Source organism: Chamaea fasciata, unplaced genomic scaffold, assembly GCF_029207755.1.
Source record: "Chamaea fasciata isolate MVZ Bird 193981 ecotype frontalis unplaced genomic scaffold, bChaFas1.0.hap1 SCAF_3, whole genome shotgun sequence".
Classification (NCBI taxonomy): Eukaryota; Metazoa; Chordata; class Aves; order Passeriformes; family Sylviidae; genus Chamaea; species Chamaea fasciata.
The window spans coordinates 32754660-32771423 of NW_027094088.1; the positions used below are offsets into that span (position 1 = coordinate 32754660).

The 16764-nt window shown below is 43.6% G+C and overlaps 1 protein-coding gene across 4 annotated transcripts; it reads left to right on the top strand.

Moving 5' to 3' along the window:
• The first annotated feature begins 2577 nt into the window (after positions 1-2577).
• Positions 2578-10221, top strand: ZBTB18 (zinc finger and BTB domain containing 18). Of its 4 annotated transcripts, XM_066178526.1 has the most exons (4): positions 2578-2838; positions 4157-4240; positions 6381-7068; positions 7181-7310. In XM_066178526.1, exons 2-4 carry the CDS (start codon positions 4228-4230, stop codon positions 7209-7211), a joined length of 732 nt encoding a protein of 243 aa, XP_066034623.1. In that variant the 5' UTR covers positions 2578-2838; positions 4157-4227; the 3' UTR covers positions 7212-7310. The 4 variants fall into 4 exon arrangements, with proteins under 4 accessions (XP_066034623.1, XP_066034621.1, XP_066034622.1 ...); XM_066178524.1 differs by having other exon boundaries at positions 2581-2838; positions 6381-10221; XM_066178523.1 differs by lacking the exon at positions 2578-2838 and adding an exon at positions 3333-3350 and having other exon boundaries at positions 6381-10221.
• The last annotated feature ends 6543 nt before the right edge of the window (positions 10222-16764 follow it).

Consider the following 16764-nt stretch of genomic DNA (forward strand, 5'->3'; position numbering starts at 1 on the left):
ATTAGATTTTATTTAACATTTATTTTTAAATTTCAGGTCCTCTAAAAGTCTGCTGGGATATGAGAAAGTTCTTCTGCTCAATGCCCTCTTTAGCAAATAAATTTTTTGATTTTTTCCACATTAAGCAGACTCATTTTTCAAAGAGTTTTGTATTACAAAAATGCCTAAATTGCCTCCCTCAGTAAAGCTGAACTTGCATAAGTAAATATTCACAAACTGAGGTCTTATTAACCAACCCAGAGCAGCTGGTGAGATGACTTACTTGGGGAAGCAAGAGGCAGCATGAAGTGTAGAGATCTAGGACAACACAGTTAATGTAATCATTTCAGGCGCACTCACTCACAGTTCAAATATACGTAACTGCATAAGCTATTTGTATGTTTAACATTAAAAAACCCAAACAAATGAAACTTCCAAACTATTTTCCCAAGTATTTCCTGTTAAAGTACTTTCACTATTTATTTTTGCAATTGAAAGAAAAAGCAGTTTAGTAGCTATAGGGAAGATGTTCAAGAAATGACAGGCAGCAGGGAATACAGTACTGATTCTTCTCAGACGAAGTGATTATTAGCACTGAAGAAACGATCAGGAAACATGAAGAGTCAGCATCTTAAGACAAGGACAAAATCCTATCAAGTTCCAGCTGTAATGAAATATGGAACAGGGTGCCAATGGAAAAAATACCCAAACGCTTAATGATGGAATTGTATCAGTATCTAAGTGGGACTGAAAGTTAAAAATTAAAAAAATTCCACACCTAGTGCAAGCAATTAGTTCACTTAAGGATGGAGTGAAAAGTGTTTTCTTTTGTACATATATACATTTCATATTTTCATATATGTATGTAATACTTGAAGCATATGGACACCTAGATGCTAGCTGCTGTGTTATATACATAGCAGTGCTGTCAAAGCAATTAGGCACAGCTAGAATTCAGTCTGTTTCTTTACAACAGTTTCGTATTACTGAAAGAGAAGAAGTACAAGGTTTTCAGCATTTATATCTACCCAATCAATTTTGGTAATTAATACATAACCGAGTTCTTTCTCTTTAAACTCCAAGTCTCTGTTGGTGATCCTGCTTTCTTTAAAATACTTCTCTATATTACCCCTTTTCCTGAAACCGCAGGGGAGGTGGGGAAATACCAAATCTCCTTGGATTAGCCCTTTGCTAAGGAACACCTTAGCCCTTCAAACCTGGCCTCCACTGCCCTGTGCTAACCCGCCATTAAGCCGTGGTATTCTCCAAAGCCGCTGACCTCAATCTGCCTGTGAACCATGATGAGGTCTGGAGAGCTCGCTCCCCCTCAGTCACCACCAGCCTTCCCAGCGCAGACCCGGGCACACACACGTCCCAAACGATGCCAACCCGCTGGCACTGCTCTTCATAATCCACCCCGCCACGGCGGGAAGCACAAAAATTACCCACAAGTAATTCAGTGCTTGTGGTGGAAGCTCTGGGCAGAGCACTTCCTTGGAAGAGAGAAGCCAAAGCACTTGCACTCTTGTTAGGAATTCACAGCTGGCTGGTGCCAATCAAGGAGAGAGGCTAGGACACAAACCACAGAACTACAAACATAAATATTTATTCTTGCATCTAAAATGCCCCAGCCGAACTGGGCACACCCCTGAGATTTCGCTTTAGGAGTTTTACACAATGGTATGATATGATTCACCTAATTACCCACTGGTGCTTAATTCTAATTATCCAATCATAAATGCGGCAGGGCAGAACTACTCTATTTTTGTACATCTTGCAGCAGCATCCATTAGCATCCTTGTGATTTATGCTAATCCAGATGTTCCTGCATTCAACTTCTGCGAAGTTACCAATCATCAGCAACTTGAAGTTTCCCTTAGATACGGATCCCTTGGTGAATTTTAGCAAAAAGTTTCCTTATCTTAGTCGACTGTGTGTTCTTAGTAGGGGCAGGTCACGTCTCTTGGGTCTTGACATAACACTGCAATACCCACTGTACACATATACAGACCCAGCGCACATACAACCATCCACCATCCACTAATATCGCTCTTGCCCCTAATGACAGCGTGCTCTCAGCACTTTATGGCACGCTCTGCACGCCGCCCGGCCCCGCGGCAGCCCAGCAGCGCCCAGGGGGCCGGACGAGGCGGCAGGAGCGCACCAAGGAGCAGGAGCGCATCCCGGCGCCGCGCCCGCCGAGGCCGCGCCGCACCTGCCGCCGTCCCGCCATGCACCGCGCCGCCGCCACCGCCCCGCGCCGCCCGCCCCGCCCCGCGCCGCTCGCCCCGCCCCGGGCCCCGCGCGGCCCCGCCCCCTTCCGCCTCGGCTCCCCACCGGGTCACGCCCCCTCTGCCCGTCCGCGCGCCGCGATTGGCGGCGCCGCCGGCCTTCCCGGGCCGCCTTCCTCCAATCGGCGGCCGCCGCGGCCCGTCAGTCAGCGGCGGGGCGCCGCGGCGGTTGGCGGCGGCGGCGGCGCGGGCGGGCCGCGCTGTCAGTCAGGGAGCGGAGTCCGAAGTGGGGAGCGGGGAGGGAGGGGGCGAACATCTGTCTGCCGCAGCCGGGCCCGGCTGTGCCGCCGCCGCCGCGCGAGCGCCCCGCGCCCCCGCCCGCCCCCGGCCCCCGCCCGCCCCCGCGCCCCGCCGGTGCCATGGGGAGCCGCTGAGCGCGGGGCCCGCTTCGCTCCGCCGGCTGCCCCGCTCGCTCCTCAGCCGCCGGCAGGGGGGAGCCCGGGGGGGGCGGCGGCCAGCGGGCGCGGGGGGCGGGCGGGGGGCGAGGCGCGATCCCGGAGCGGCAAGTGAGCGAAGAGGAGCCGGCGGGCGGCGGCGGGAGCGCGGGGACTTCGGGCCGCCGCGCAGTGTGAGTCCCGCTGCCCCCATCCCCACACACCCGCCGCGCCGGGGCCGGGGCCGCCGCGGCCCCGCGGGGCGGGCGGAGTTGGCGGCGGGTCCGGCTGGGGGTGGGCGGAGGGGCGGGGGCAGCGCTCCCCGGGCGGCGGGACCGGCCGCCCCGGCGACGCTCCCGGTTACTTTTCTTTTGTTGCCGCCGTGACCCGGGGGCGGCTTTTCCTGCGCGCCGGGCAGCTGCTTCCTTCCCCGCGGGGCGGCTGCCGGCGCGGCCGGCCACGGCCCGGCCCCGGGCGGGGGCGGCGCTGCCCGCGGGACCAGGGCCCCGGACGGGAGTGTCGGGCCGGGGGGGGACACACGCAGCCCCGGCCAAAAGTTGCCGCCGCCTGGCGGGGATGGCGGGGCCGGGCCCGCCGGGAACTTGCTGCGCGCCGCCGCCTCCCCGCCCGTCCTGTCCCGTCCCGGGGGGCGGCGGGCTGTCCCCGCCCGGCGGCGGGCAGGTGACCCGCCCCGCTGGGTACACGCGTGAGTGTCACCGGGGGGGCCGGCGCGGCTCGGGGCTCCCGCTCGGGCGGGGGGGGGCCGCTCGGAGCCTGCGGGGCCGGGGACCCGCGTCCCGGGGCCGCCGCGGTCAAATAGCTGGGCAGCCCCAGCCCCCGCGGGGAAAGAGCGGGGTAGGAGCCGAGCCGAGCGCTCGCGGTACTGCCCCGGCCAGGGGAGCTGCTCCGCGGCTCGAAAGGAGCCGGAGTTGGTGCTCGGTGTCGCTTGCGCTGCCTTAAACGCTGGAACTGAAAGGACCGGCGGCGGAGCGGGGAGCTGTGAGGTGGTAAATAGGTCCGGTTAATCTCTGCTTTTGAATGAACCCCTGGGCTCAGTAAAACCGAGCCGGTGTGGCTTTCTGGGGTAACCCCGTGGCTGGGGTAAGCTGTCAGCACAAAGTGGTCCTCCAAGTTAAGGCAGAAGTGTTGCTATGCTGCACATACAGTAGAGCCCCATATGTTTAGGATTTTCTTTTTTTTTTTTTTCCTCCCTGTTAGAAAGTTTGAAAAAAAGAGACTTTGAAGTATTTTGTTTATACTAACAGAAGAGAAAAGTTCTCCTAAGAAAAAGCTGGTGGCAGGAGTGTAGAGGAGTAGCATATGGCATTAAAAGGAGCACAGCTGGAGGTAGCATTTCCATCTGAACATGATGTCAGAGCAGCTGACAGCCTGCCATCCCTCAGCCTTTTATTCTAACACACAGACAGGGAGTTAGTGTGTGCAGATCTGTGTGTGGAGAAGGTATCTCATTCCTCTCTAACATCATCTCCACTTTGCATCTGTCTCTCCTAGTCTGCTTTTTTTCCACCGATCTAACAGACCTGGAGCCAGCAAGACTCAGAGGAAAGGACTTAATCAGGTTTATGTGTACTAAAGGTAGGAGTAGCAATAGATTAGATACAGCATATTTCTGTTTTGGTGTGTTGTTTATTGAATTTTAGAAAAAAAAAATCACATTACTTTTCTAACCAAGTTTAGAGGTAATATATGAAAGTGACTATTAAAGAGATAAGTGGACTTAGTCAAAAGGCTTGGGCTACAGTTGGAGAGTATCAGTTCTTGGGCACATTGTTAGCATTAACTTTAATGCATATTGTGGGAATGTCTTGGTTTGGAAGAAGGAGAGAGCAAGTTCATCCTTAATTTCTGAGACCAAAACTGCAATGGATTTAGTGGCAAGCCTAAAGAGAGTTTTGCTTTATGTTCTCATCTTGCATCTTTTTTAATGACTTTACAGGGGTTTTAGTGAAATATACAAGAGTGTTCGTTTTTACAAAAGGACCTTCCTGGCTAAAATGTGTTTTTGGGGAAGTCTTTCGTTACATGGTTAAATATCCAGCAGCTCAGAAATGTAGTAGCATACAGCTGTAGTGCTTCTGAAAGATAGAAATCAGTTATGTGTTTAAAAACTTTTGTACCCGGGAGAATGGCTTGACTGGTTTCCTCTTTTCTTCCTTGCATGTAGCATTTGAAATCTTTTATTTAGTGTAACAATAATTATTTGAAGGAGTTTTTGTATTTGCGACTAATTTAGAACTTGTAGATTTGAGCTGCCTGAATTGGCCAGACAGCTGTAATCGCACTCCTCTATTCTTAATCTCTTTATCTGGGCAGCAGCTGCCATATGGCCACAGTCAGCTGGATCAGATGTTTATAAGCTTCCTTCTTCGTCCCTCTCTGTCCTTTCAGCCTCCTAATTTGATCACAGCTACCTTGTGAGCTGCCCTCCAATCTTTATTTTTAGCCCTCTTAAGGATTAGGATTGATGTTGGCTGTGGGGCACTTAAAGTGATTGTATTGTAAATCTTCATGCTTTACTCTAGCAATGGTATTTTACAGAATATAGTAGGGGTTGTGTTGTAAGTTTTAGTACATCTTGGTTTGCGAGGGATGAGGGTTTTTCAATAATATCTGCCAGCCTGGAGAGTCACGATCTGCTTAGATGGCTTGGGAAACCGTTGCTATCAATCACAGAAGAATAGATTAATATAGGTTTTTAAAAGATTTTACTTTCCATTTGATTTTTGACTTCTTTACTTCTTTTTTAAGTTTATTTTGTCTTTATCATCAAGGAAGGCAAATAAACACTTGGGTAAGAACAGTACTTGGGATACTCTCGTTAAACGTGGACACACGCTCACGTTGAATGGTTGAATGACTTCTTTTTTTTTTTTTTTTTTTTAAGCTTAGTACTGCAAACTCTGCCTGGTGTGGGAGGGGAGGGAAATTTCTGTCCTTCTGCACTGGGGAAGTGGTGCTTGTTGGCATTTTGGTTGTTAGCTTTCTTTTGTATATTCTGCATGTTGGCAAAAAATGTTCATGTTCTATTGTACAGTATAGAAAAGGTTTAAAACCTTAAAAAACCCTGTGCTTACTACAAGAAGAAAACCACATGAACTAAATTTGTAAAAATGTCCATTTTTGCTGTTGATATAAATTGACACATGTAAATAATTTTTGTAGTTTATGAATGTTAAACCATCAGATTTGGGTATATTAACATTTCTTCACGAGAGAACCTCCCCTCTTACTACAATTTGACTTTAAAAAGGAGGTAGATGATCTGGCATATTTTTTCTGCCGCTTCTGTGATCTCTCAAACTTTGTGTTTAAAAATTTTTTTTTTTTATTTTTTTTTTTTTTTTTTTTTTTTTTTTTTTTGGGGGGGGAATTCTGCCCTCCTAGGGACTCAATCTGGAGGAAGTTCTCAAAAAAAAAAAAACAAAAAACCCCAAACTGTTGAACAGATTTTATGAACAGCAGTGATACTTCAAAAAAAAAATTGCAGATGTACCTATGCGCTCACTAGACCAGCTTATTCACCACAGAAAGGAAATCATAACTGTAGTGGTCAGCCGGGGAAAGAGTTGCCATTGTACATTTGTGTTAAATAATCTTTGCGTGGTGTCAGTACCAGAATTCCAGCAATATAAATACCAGGTTTTTAGAGTGGAATTACTTGGATTTATTGTGATCCTGACCTACATTTAATTTTTAAAAATTTTGTTGCTTATAGGTTATGAAGACAGTATGGAGTTTCCTGACCACAGTAGACATTTGCTACAGTGTCTGAGTGAGCAGAGACATCAGGGTTTTCTTTGTGATTGCACTGTTCTGGTAGGAGATGCCCAGTTCCGAGCGCACAGAGCTGTACTGGCTTCATGCAGCATGTATTTCCACCTCTTTTACAAGGACCAGCTGGACAAAAGGGACATTGTTCATCTGAACAGCGACATTGTTACAGCCCCAGCTTTCGCTCTCCTGCTTGAATTCATGTACGAAGGAAAGCTCCAGTTCAAAGACTTGCCCATTGAAGACGTGCTAGCAGCTGCCAGTTATCTCCACATGTATGACATTGTCAAAGTCTGCAAAAAGAAGCTGAAAGAGAAAGCAACCACGGAGGCAGACAGTACAAAAAAGGAGGAAGATGCCTCAAGTTGTTCAGACAAAGTGGAGAGCCTCTCCGACGGCAGCAGCCACATGCCAGGAGACTTGCCCAGCGATGAAGATGACGGAGAAGATGAAAAATTGAACATCCTGCCTAGCAAAAGGGACTTGGCGGCTGAGCCTGGGAACATGTGGATGAGATTGCCCTCAGACTCAGCAGGCATTCCCCAGACTGGCGGAGAGGCAGAGACGCACACAGCAGCAGCTGGAAAAACAGTAGCCAGCCCCTGCAGCTCAACAGAGTCTTTGTCCCAGAGGTCTGTCACCTCCGTGAGGGATTCAGCAGATGTTGACTGCGTGCTGGACCTGTCTGTCAAGTCCAGCCTTTCAGGAGTTGAAAATTTGAACAGTTCTTATTTCTCTTCGCAGGACATGCTTAGAAACAGCCTGGTTCAGGTGAAGGTGGAGAAAGAGGCTTCCTGTGATGAGAGTGATGTTGGCACTAATGACTATGATATGGAACATAGCACTGTGAAAGAAAGTGTGAGCACTAATAACAGGGTACAGTACGAGCCGGCCCACCTGGCTCCGATGAGGGAAGATTCGGTCTTGAGGGAGCTAGATAGAGAGGACAAGGCAAGCGATGATGAAATGATAACTCCAGAGAATGAGAGAGTCCAGGTGGAAGGAAACATGGACAGCAGCTTGCTCCCTTACGTGTCAAACATACTTAGCCCCGCTGGCCAAATTTTCATGTGTCCTCTCTGCAACAAGGTCTTTCCTAGCCCCCACATCCTGCAAATTCATTTAAGCACGCACTTTCGAGAGCAGGACGGGATCCGCAGCAAGCCTGCTACCGATGTCAATGTCCCGACCTGCTCGTTGTGTGGTAAGACTTTTTCTTGCATGTACACCTTGAAACGTCATGAGAGGACTCATTCAGGTGAAAAGCCCTACACTTGCACCCAGTGTGGGAAGAGCTTCCAGTACTCCCACAACCTGAGCCGCCACGCAGTGGTTCACACGCGGGAGAAGCCTCATGCTTGTAAGTGGTGTGAACGCAGGTTCACACAGTCCGGAGACCTTTACAGACACATTCGGAAGTTTCACTGTGAGTTGGTGAACTCATTGTCTGTCAAAAGCGAAGCACTGAGCTTACCTACTGTCAGAGACTGGACCTTAGAAGATAGCTCACAAGAACTTTGGAAATAAAATTTTTATATATATAAATAATATATATATAAATCTATATAGTTGTGGTACAGTCTAAAAGCAATCTTGTTTCCTTGAACTGAAAGTTTGGCTATTAGCTTGTTTTTGCACTTTAAGGCAGCATGAATATTTCACTAATTTAGCACTCCAATAAAAATGAACTGTAGAGGTAATCCGACAAAGTAACTAATTGCGGAGCGTATTTTTCCCCCTTTTCGGAATAGAAGCCAGCGGATACTTTACTTCTAAGGAATCTCCAATTCAAAAAAATTTGGACGTGGCTTTATTCTCCCCAAAACACTGCGTTCTTTTAAACTCTTGATCTTTTTTCCCCTCTTAAAATCTGAATGTAGAAATCCTCTCCCGATTTTATCAGTTCCTTTACATTTCTAATAATTGCATGAGTCCTTTCTAGCTGTTGGAAACCTGAATGCTTTTAGACCCAAATGGAAAATTTCTGAAATGCTGGATTATCTATTTTTAAACAAGCGGTTGACTTAAAACTTATTATGGCAACTTCTGGATTTCTGACAGTTCCCACTGGAAAAAAAAACCACAAAAAAACCAACACAAAAACATAAAACAAAAACCCTGAGAGTACACTGGGATCACTGGGACTCTGTCTTACGTGAAGGTTTGCTTGGGATGAAAAAGGATATTGCAGCTTCAGCAGTGATGAACTGTGTGTTTAAAAAATGTGAATTACTGTTATTGTATACTGTAATTGATTACATGGGCCGGGGGGAGGTATCAAAGAACTTGGCAGGTTGTGTTGATGCTCTTAGTTGAGTCTTGAAAAGTAAATATTAACGCTACAGAAATGCATGATTTTCAGTATATTTTTGTCTTTGTTTGCATTGTATAACTTTAACGAGTGAGTTGAAAATTATTTAATTTCCTTAGGAAAAAATCCTGACACCGTTGAAAATGCCAGTGTTATGAAGACGAGAAATGCACTGTTTTTATTTTACCTAATTTAAATTTACTTTCCCACTGTCTTTAAGTTGAGAAGAACTTAAGCTACGAGTTGCCGATTTAGCTACGTTAACAAGGAGAAAAAAATTGAATGTTTACAACCAGGCTTCGAGATTTGCATGTGCGGTGTGCATTTACTAACCCCAGACCCCTTCTAATTGCACAGACCCCACGCCAGCTCCAACTGAGGTGCGTCCATTTCCCCAGATGAGCATTTGTAGGATTCCTGCTGCACCACTCCACCACAATAGGTCGTTCTTTTTTTTTTTTTCCCCCGTTGAAAAGAGGCTGTGGACTGAAAAAAAAAGCAAAAAAAGCCCCGGGCTGAAAGGCCTAGGCAGGCCTGAGTGACAGGGGGGGCCGGGGGGGCCGGGGAAGGACTATGCGTATCCAAGCAGCAGAGACTGCAGCCTGACGTGTGGTTTTAATGACCAACACGCAGGTCAAAAGCATTTTGCACAGTGTTTGTTTTCCTGTCTTGCACTTACAAATAAGGTCTATGGGAGTAGCATGGAAAACGTTTGCTGTTTTTTCCTTTTTTTTTTCCTTTTTTTTTTTTTTCTCTGCTTTTGTTTAAAATTTGATCGCCTTAACTACTGTAAACATAGCCTATTTTTGTGCTTAAGATACTGAATGGAAAACTCCATTGTGTATTGCTGGACTGTTTTGGAAATATTTGGTCAAATGTGTGTTAATTTGGCTGTAATGGCATTTAAAACAAAAAAAAAAAAGCTGTGAAAATGGCCTTGGAGCGTTATCTTTAGTTACTTGAATAGTTTCTAGGTTTAAAACTACATTCTTTTCTTAAGTTAGAAAAGACAATCAGTGTCTGAGGAAAATGGACTTTCTCTTGGATTTTTTTGTGGTCCTCGTGAGTGATTGCTTTTTTCCTTTCCTTAGTTTCACATTCTTCTTTTGTTCTAAAACTTAGACTGACATCTAGCTTTGACAATCATAGTATGTTTTATTTTCCTGAGGAGGGAATAACTTATAATGCTGTTTAGTTTTGTACTATTGGTGTGTTGGTGAATTTTTAAACTGTGTGCTAACTGCAATAAATTATATGAACTGAGAAATCAATTCCCTTGTCTTTTTTCCCTCTTTTAAATTATAGTTATGGAGTATTTTTTATATTGTGTAACTTTATTACTTTTGTACAGACTTCTATTGCTAACTGTGTATGGAATATGTTTTCAGTATGCTTTTGGGCACTTTGTTGCTACCATACATATTTACATCTCACTTAACATTTAAAAAAATTAAATGCTTGTGTTTTGAAAGCATTTCTCTGTGTGTAGCTCTCGATCATTCTGTAGAGGTATTTTTTAATAATTATTACTTTTTACTTCCCCAGAGACTTTTACAGAAGCAATCTATTGAATTTTGCTGCCATGCAAATATCTGTGCAGGCACACAATTCCCTTTGTAGGCTTAGGCACTCCAAGGAGCTCTCTTGGGCTTACTCTCTTGATATATCAGTTTCTATGAGAACAGTAGAGCAGAAGGCAACAACTTAATCTGAAGCATTGGCCGGGTACTGACTGGCTGTCAGTGTTGTAGTAGGCAGTCAAAATGTCCGAACTACTGGTAACACATCAAAGCTGTCTGGACTACAGAGGAAAGCTGAAATAATTCTAAATCTTTTGGGTATTTCTCTTACAGACTAAATGTTTCTCTTAAAAGAAAAAAAATAAGCTTAGCTAAACCTTTGAAAAAGACCTGGTTTAGATGCTTGTTGCAGGATATACCCAGAATTCTTGTCTGAGGCTGCTCTATCCTAGGAATGAGACCAGCACTGTGGAGCCCAATGGGAATACGAAAGTAGAGCTAAATTAGAAGGCTGGAACAGAGACAGCAGGGCCAATTTGTTGGGGGGAAAGATACCTTAATTTAAACATTTTATTACACTTCTCATCTGCCTAGGTACAACTCAGGTTGTGCAGTGACCAAGTGAATCTCGGTGCCTAAGCTATTCTGCTTACCTTCCTACATTGGCGGTATCTTGTATGTAGCCAAAATGATTTTTTTCACTGTTTTATTCTTCATAACAATTTTCAATCATCATTTGCTCTGTTTGCAGTGTGGGGTTTTTATGTTATTAGAGAAATTTTGAAAACATTTCCTTCTGTCAATGTTAGCATCTCCAGTCCGGTCGCATGAAATTCTCTGTTTTCTAGCAGCAGACCTTTTCTGTAGGCTTTCATACGGTAGAATATTATGTGTAGTTAAGATGGTTTTAAGTATCGTCAAGACTGAAAGACGGCTAATATTGCAGTGCTGAAATCTGTGCAGCTGATGAGCTTTGGCTGTGGCTCCAGGCGGATTCACCATTTGTTCTCCAACATTAAGATTTTCAAGGATTGTAGATTCCCAAATAAAACTAGACTTAGGAGTCCTTGTTCAGAAGGGAACGGAAAACAAAACTTAGCTGTTAGTGACAAAATAATTGAAAATATTCTTTTACTTTGTGGTTTAACTAGAGATGGTTTGTACATGTGCAGCACACACTTGTGGCCGTCAAAGTGTTTCTTCAATGAAAAGATGAAACATACCCCCGTGTGTTGCTTCTCTCCACAACATTTAATGTACTGACTTCCCTAAATAGCTGTAGCATTTTTTGTCTTTCTTCTTATTTTTTTTTTTTTAATCCATTCCCTAGATAATGCAGCATGAATAAGCATTTTATTTGGCTTGAGGATATTGTGGTAACAAAATCCTCACCGTTCGTGTTGCCATGATGGTTGAAGGCAAGGCGCGGGCACGGAAGCTGCGCTCTAAACTTCACGGGTTCAGACAACTTTCTCTGACCGGTGATAGTCATCACTTTCTAACTGTGAGCACTTACACTGACTCACAGGGAAAATACTAAGTATATAATTTGGCTTCTTTTTTTTTTTTTTTTTTTTTTTTTTTTAATCACTGCCTATAACAGCTTAATACTCTTTTAGTTACGAGTGTTTTCTTTAAACTGAAGCTTAGGGGTTTGGTGGGACTGAGACTTTTGAACCAGGCACAGCATTCTACAGACCATCTACTTACTGAGGTCTGTGTGTATTAGGTGCAATTTGAAAAACTTGGTAGGAGTTTAAAACAAAACTTTCTGGCCAAGGAAGGGAAGGGCTCCTCATTGTTTTTCCTGCTCTCCTGCCTTGGGGTAAAAATGAGCGCCAAACAATCGCATGTACTTCTGCTAAATGAAGTCAGTATTTTCCCTCAAAACTTGCATTGCCTTGTTGGAAGCCTCAATAAAATTTTGAAATTAATTTGGAAAGCTACAGATTCCCTTTTGCCCCGTCCTAGCTCACCTGCTCGGGCAGGGCACTGCTGTTCTCTCTCCCTGCGACAGCGTAACTCTGTTTTCCTTCTACAGATAATGGAGCAAGTGATCTGTTGGCAGTGGACTGACTGCCTCCCGCCTCCCCCTGCTGAATCTGCAATAATCAAATGCTCTAACTTTTTAATTGATTCCTAATAAGCAACTTCAAAAATACATTTTTCCAGCCTACTCAAAAATGAAACCCTGAGCCCCCTGTTTTATGATCAGCAATGCTGCAGCAATTTGTAGCTGAGGCAAACTTGGAAGGGGAGAAAATTTCTACCTGCTCCCTCCACTCACTTTGAAGCAATGCAAATTCCTTCAGAATGAAGGTGAAATACATTTCAATCCTGCAAAAATTACCCCAAAATCAGAAAACTGATGATAAAATGTTGTCATATAATCCTCCGTGGCCAGGTTCTCAAACCTACACATTATTAACACTCTTTGTCCATGTGATTTCCAAACTGAAATATATCCAGGTTATGGGTTTTTCATTAAAGAAACCTAACCAAAGCATTAAGGTTTTCTTACCGGCACGGCAAATGTGAATTTTAACAGAACTGTCTTATATTTTTAAAGAGAAGAAAAAACAATGCACGAATCTTTTGGGCTCTTCCAAAATATTCTACTTCAGGAGTCCTGTGAAAATTTTGTAACTCTTCATTCTGACTTTATTCATGTCATTAAATGTAGTGATTTCAGTAGTAAAAAAATATTTTCTAGATGGTAAGAAAAGAGTTGGTCCTTTATTTATATGAGCGTTTTTGGACTGAAAATGGAAAGGATCCTTTTTGCTGGCAAATGTGGACAGACAGAAGAAGAGTCCTGCTTCTTGAAATCTAGAGTCAGCAGCTCCTGCTAGTGTGATAAAATTCAGCTAAACCTGTGAATGGGTCTTACTAAAGAGAAACGGTCCTTTTTAGAAAGGTTATCCATTTTGTTCTCGTAGGCTGAAAAGGAAGTATTCCTTTCAACCAGTTGTCAAATGAAATGCTCTTGGTGCAAATAATCTGCAGCTTACCCAGGGCTGCAGAGCAGGAGAGGGGTGAGCCTTCTGCACAGCCAGGCAGTGGGAAAGCCAAAGGTGCTACAGCCTGAACTCTGGCAGGGACGGCAAATGCTGCAGAGGTTTCCAGTAACAGAGATGTTTGCAAAAAAACAAAACCCAAACATATTTCTTGTTTTCAAAAATAATCCATGTTTGAGCTGGAGTATTTTTCCTACATTGGACTTTCTTGGGTCAGTCAATTTTTCCAGCTAACTGAACTCGTTTAAGTTGTTTGCTTATTATCCATAGGTTCATTTTGCGTTAATCCAGTTTCTTGCTTTCAGGCTTGTTTTCCTTAGAAGACAGTCACTCCACTAATACACCATCGTCTTCGTGCAGAATGGACACAGTTTTCATTCTTGATAACTCCTTAACATCAACCATTTGTGGCAGGGGGACACAAGTGCTCAGTCCTGTGTAAAACTGTCCCCTCACTGGGACAGATTTCATGCCTCTCCTGTACAGCAGCTGTTAGCGGGGGAGGCAAATTTTCTTTTCTTTTTGAGACATTACAGCCTGGCTTTAGCAAGATTTTGCTTGGGGCTGCAAAGAAGAAAAAAGGTATGCAGTCTAGCCTCCAAACTGAAATTATTGTGTAATTGGGTACTTCAGGGATTGCAGGAAACAAGTAAATGTTTGAATGTGAAATACAGCAGGTGAATATTTCTTAGGACATTTTAATGTGCAGCATTCTTAAGCTCAGTGTTGTGCTTTAAAATGCATCCTGTGTATGAACATACGTGTGTGCATGTGAGGAAGTAGTTAAAAATAACTTGCTAATTTTTATTTAGGTGTGCATCAAAATCACAGCTTGAGTAATTCCTTAAAGATCTTTAGAAGACGTGTTTAGTGTTCATACGTAGCAGCCAATACGACATGGTCTTGTGCAACCTTGCTTGTGATTCCTGCACTTGTCAGTGCTAATCTGAGCACCAAGAAAGATTTTTTATGCCATGTCCAGAACATGCCAGATAGGGATTTACACAGCACATCCCCAGCCATAACAACCTAGTGCATGAAACCCAGCTTTAAATTAGTAAAATATTTAAAGAGCAAGTTACATGTACATCATGACTTCCGAAAGGATTTAACTGGTAAAGCAATATGTTACTGCCTCAGTACTACAGGAGGTATATTAAAAGGCTTAACTGTCTCAAAACAGCTCCACGGCATGGTATACGCTGTATCTGGATGTAAATCTTGATAGGGATTTAAATATTTCTTTCACAACCTTCCCAAAATACAGTTTGGTTAAGTCTTATTTATATCTATTAAGAAAATAAAAACTAGTCTCGATGCTGTATTTTATGCTTTTGTCAAATAGTCTTCAATTTTAGCATTAAAGCTACTTTTTTTAAACTTTTGGATGTGTTCCCAATATACATTTTGCAATTTTTTTTTTACAATTTTAAAAATGTACTTTATCTATAAATAAAACTCCTTGAAACTGATAGAGGTTTATCATACAAGATATAATTTATTTTCAACTACATTTGCCATGTATTCACACTTAGTGAGGATTCATGTTGAGATAATTTTGGAAATTTGTACCAAGATAAAAAATATAGTTAAAATCTTAATGAAACATATTCTCTCTTCATAGGCTATAGCTACCAGGTCTTAATTTTCTGTAGCTCGTTCTCTCTTTTTTAAAGTAGTTTGACTGGCACCATGTATCCAGAATATGATTTCTGTTCATGGATTATTTTCAGGCTTAAATACATGACAGCTTGAAAACACTGTAAATACCAGTATTTCATTATTTTCAAATGACTGAGTGACTTTTAAGAAAAATCTGTGGCTTAACGAGCTGAGACTAACTAGGCAATTCTTATTTTTTGGAGAACTAAAGAGTTGTACATCTCTGTATTAATTATGAGGATATAATTTAATGAACCCAGGAACACTGGGCTCCCTGTTGACAGACAGACCAACATACCTCTGCGAGTGTTGGATAACTCATTGCAACATACTTCCAAGGTTTTCTCAAGGCTGCTACTCAGTACTTAAAAGAAAAGGCTCCTGAAGCGTAAGATGAACCCAAAGTTGTGTTTTGCCCAATTTCTTGCCATAAACATAAATTATTTTTCACTGATGATTGGAAAAGTCTTGCAAAAACAAAGCTTTTTAAAAAGGGAGGAAACAAACGGTATATAGCAGCATTTCACTCAGGAAATTTGTTATTCTTAGGCTAAATTTGCATCAAGAAACCCATGCATTTTAAAATCTCAGTGAAGAAACCTTTTATGCCCATAGCCAGTTGTTAAAATTGAGAGTAGATCAAGCTTTTTTCATTTTCTTTTTCTTTTTTTTTTTTTTTCTTTAGGACTGCTAATTTTAATGTGCTCTGTTATTCTCTCTAATCTATAACATGAAGTTTGCAGCGTGAAAGCAAAGGTGGGATTCCTGCCGAGCAGAGAAAATACAGCAGAGCCGTGTTCACCTTGCAGCCTCAGGGTGTGGTGTCGGGGTCAGGGCATGAGGCATGTCGGCCCCATTGTTTGTGGGGCCGAGCCAGAGGGTTCCCTGCTCCCACCAGCAAGAGGGCCAGGGGTCAGCATCTTGTGGCAAACGGCGCCTTCATCCCCAAATGCCAGCAGGTTTGTGGGCACGCTTCTGCCAGAGGGATTGAAAATGCCTGAAGCGTTGCTTCTGGGAAGACGCTGGATAACGTGGATTCAAACAAGGCATTAAAACAACTGTGCTCACGCTTCCTCAGCAGAGAACGGCGATGGGAGTGCTCCCTGCCTGTCCTGGGCCAATGGATGTGCAATTCTCAGAAGTGCTTGATGGTATGATCTGATTTTAAAGTGAACTCTGAACTAGGAATGCTGCTGGATAGTCTGGAGCTGGATACCTGGGTGCTGTACTGCAGTGCTATTTAAAAAGAAGTACGACAAATGTAAGGGTCTGGTCTCTCAACCCTTCTCCGTGGAATGTGAGCCTGAGGGCGAGTGGAGGTGTTAAGATTTGGGACCTACCTGACGTGAGCTACATATGAGTCACCTTCAAGACAGTGAGTAGATGACTAGCACTCGTCCTAATGTTAGCCTTCTATTTTAGGTTGGTGCTCTTCAGATTCAGGGCTCCCCCACATGAAAACACAACCATTTAGTGTTTTAGGATTTTTTTTTTTTTTTTAATCAAGAGCCTTTGATAGGTCCTACAGTTGTTCATAGCTGAGGCAAATCCTTTCAGTCCAAAACTGCCTGCATTAATGGCAGGCAAAATTTTGCTTTTGGAAATACCCAGCTACTTTGGGTACCTATTGTTACTTCCAGAATAGGGTAGGAATATGTCTGGGGTAGAAAAAATTATTTACAAAGACATCAGTTTACCATGTATTGCTAAAATTTAATATTGATGCTCACCTTTTGAAACTATCTTATCTCCTTTTATTTAGAAGAAGGAGGATGAGGCTGTGCTTTGGACTGTGGTGAGAAGAGAGGAAACATCTGT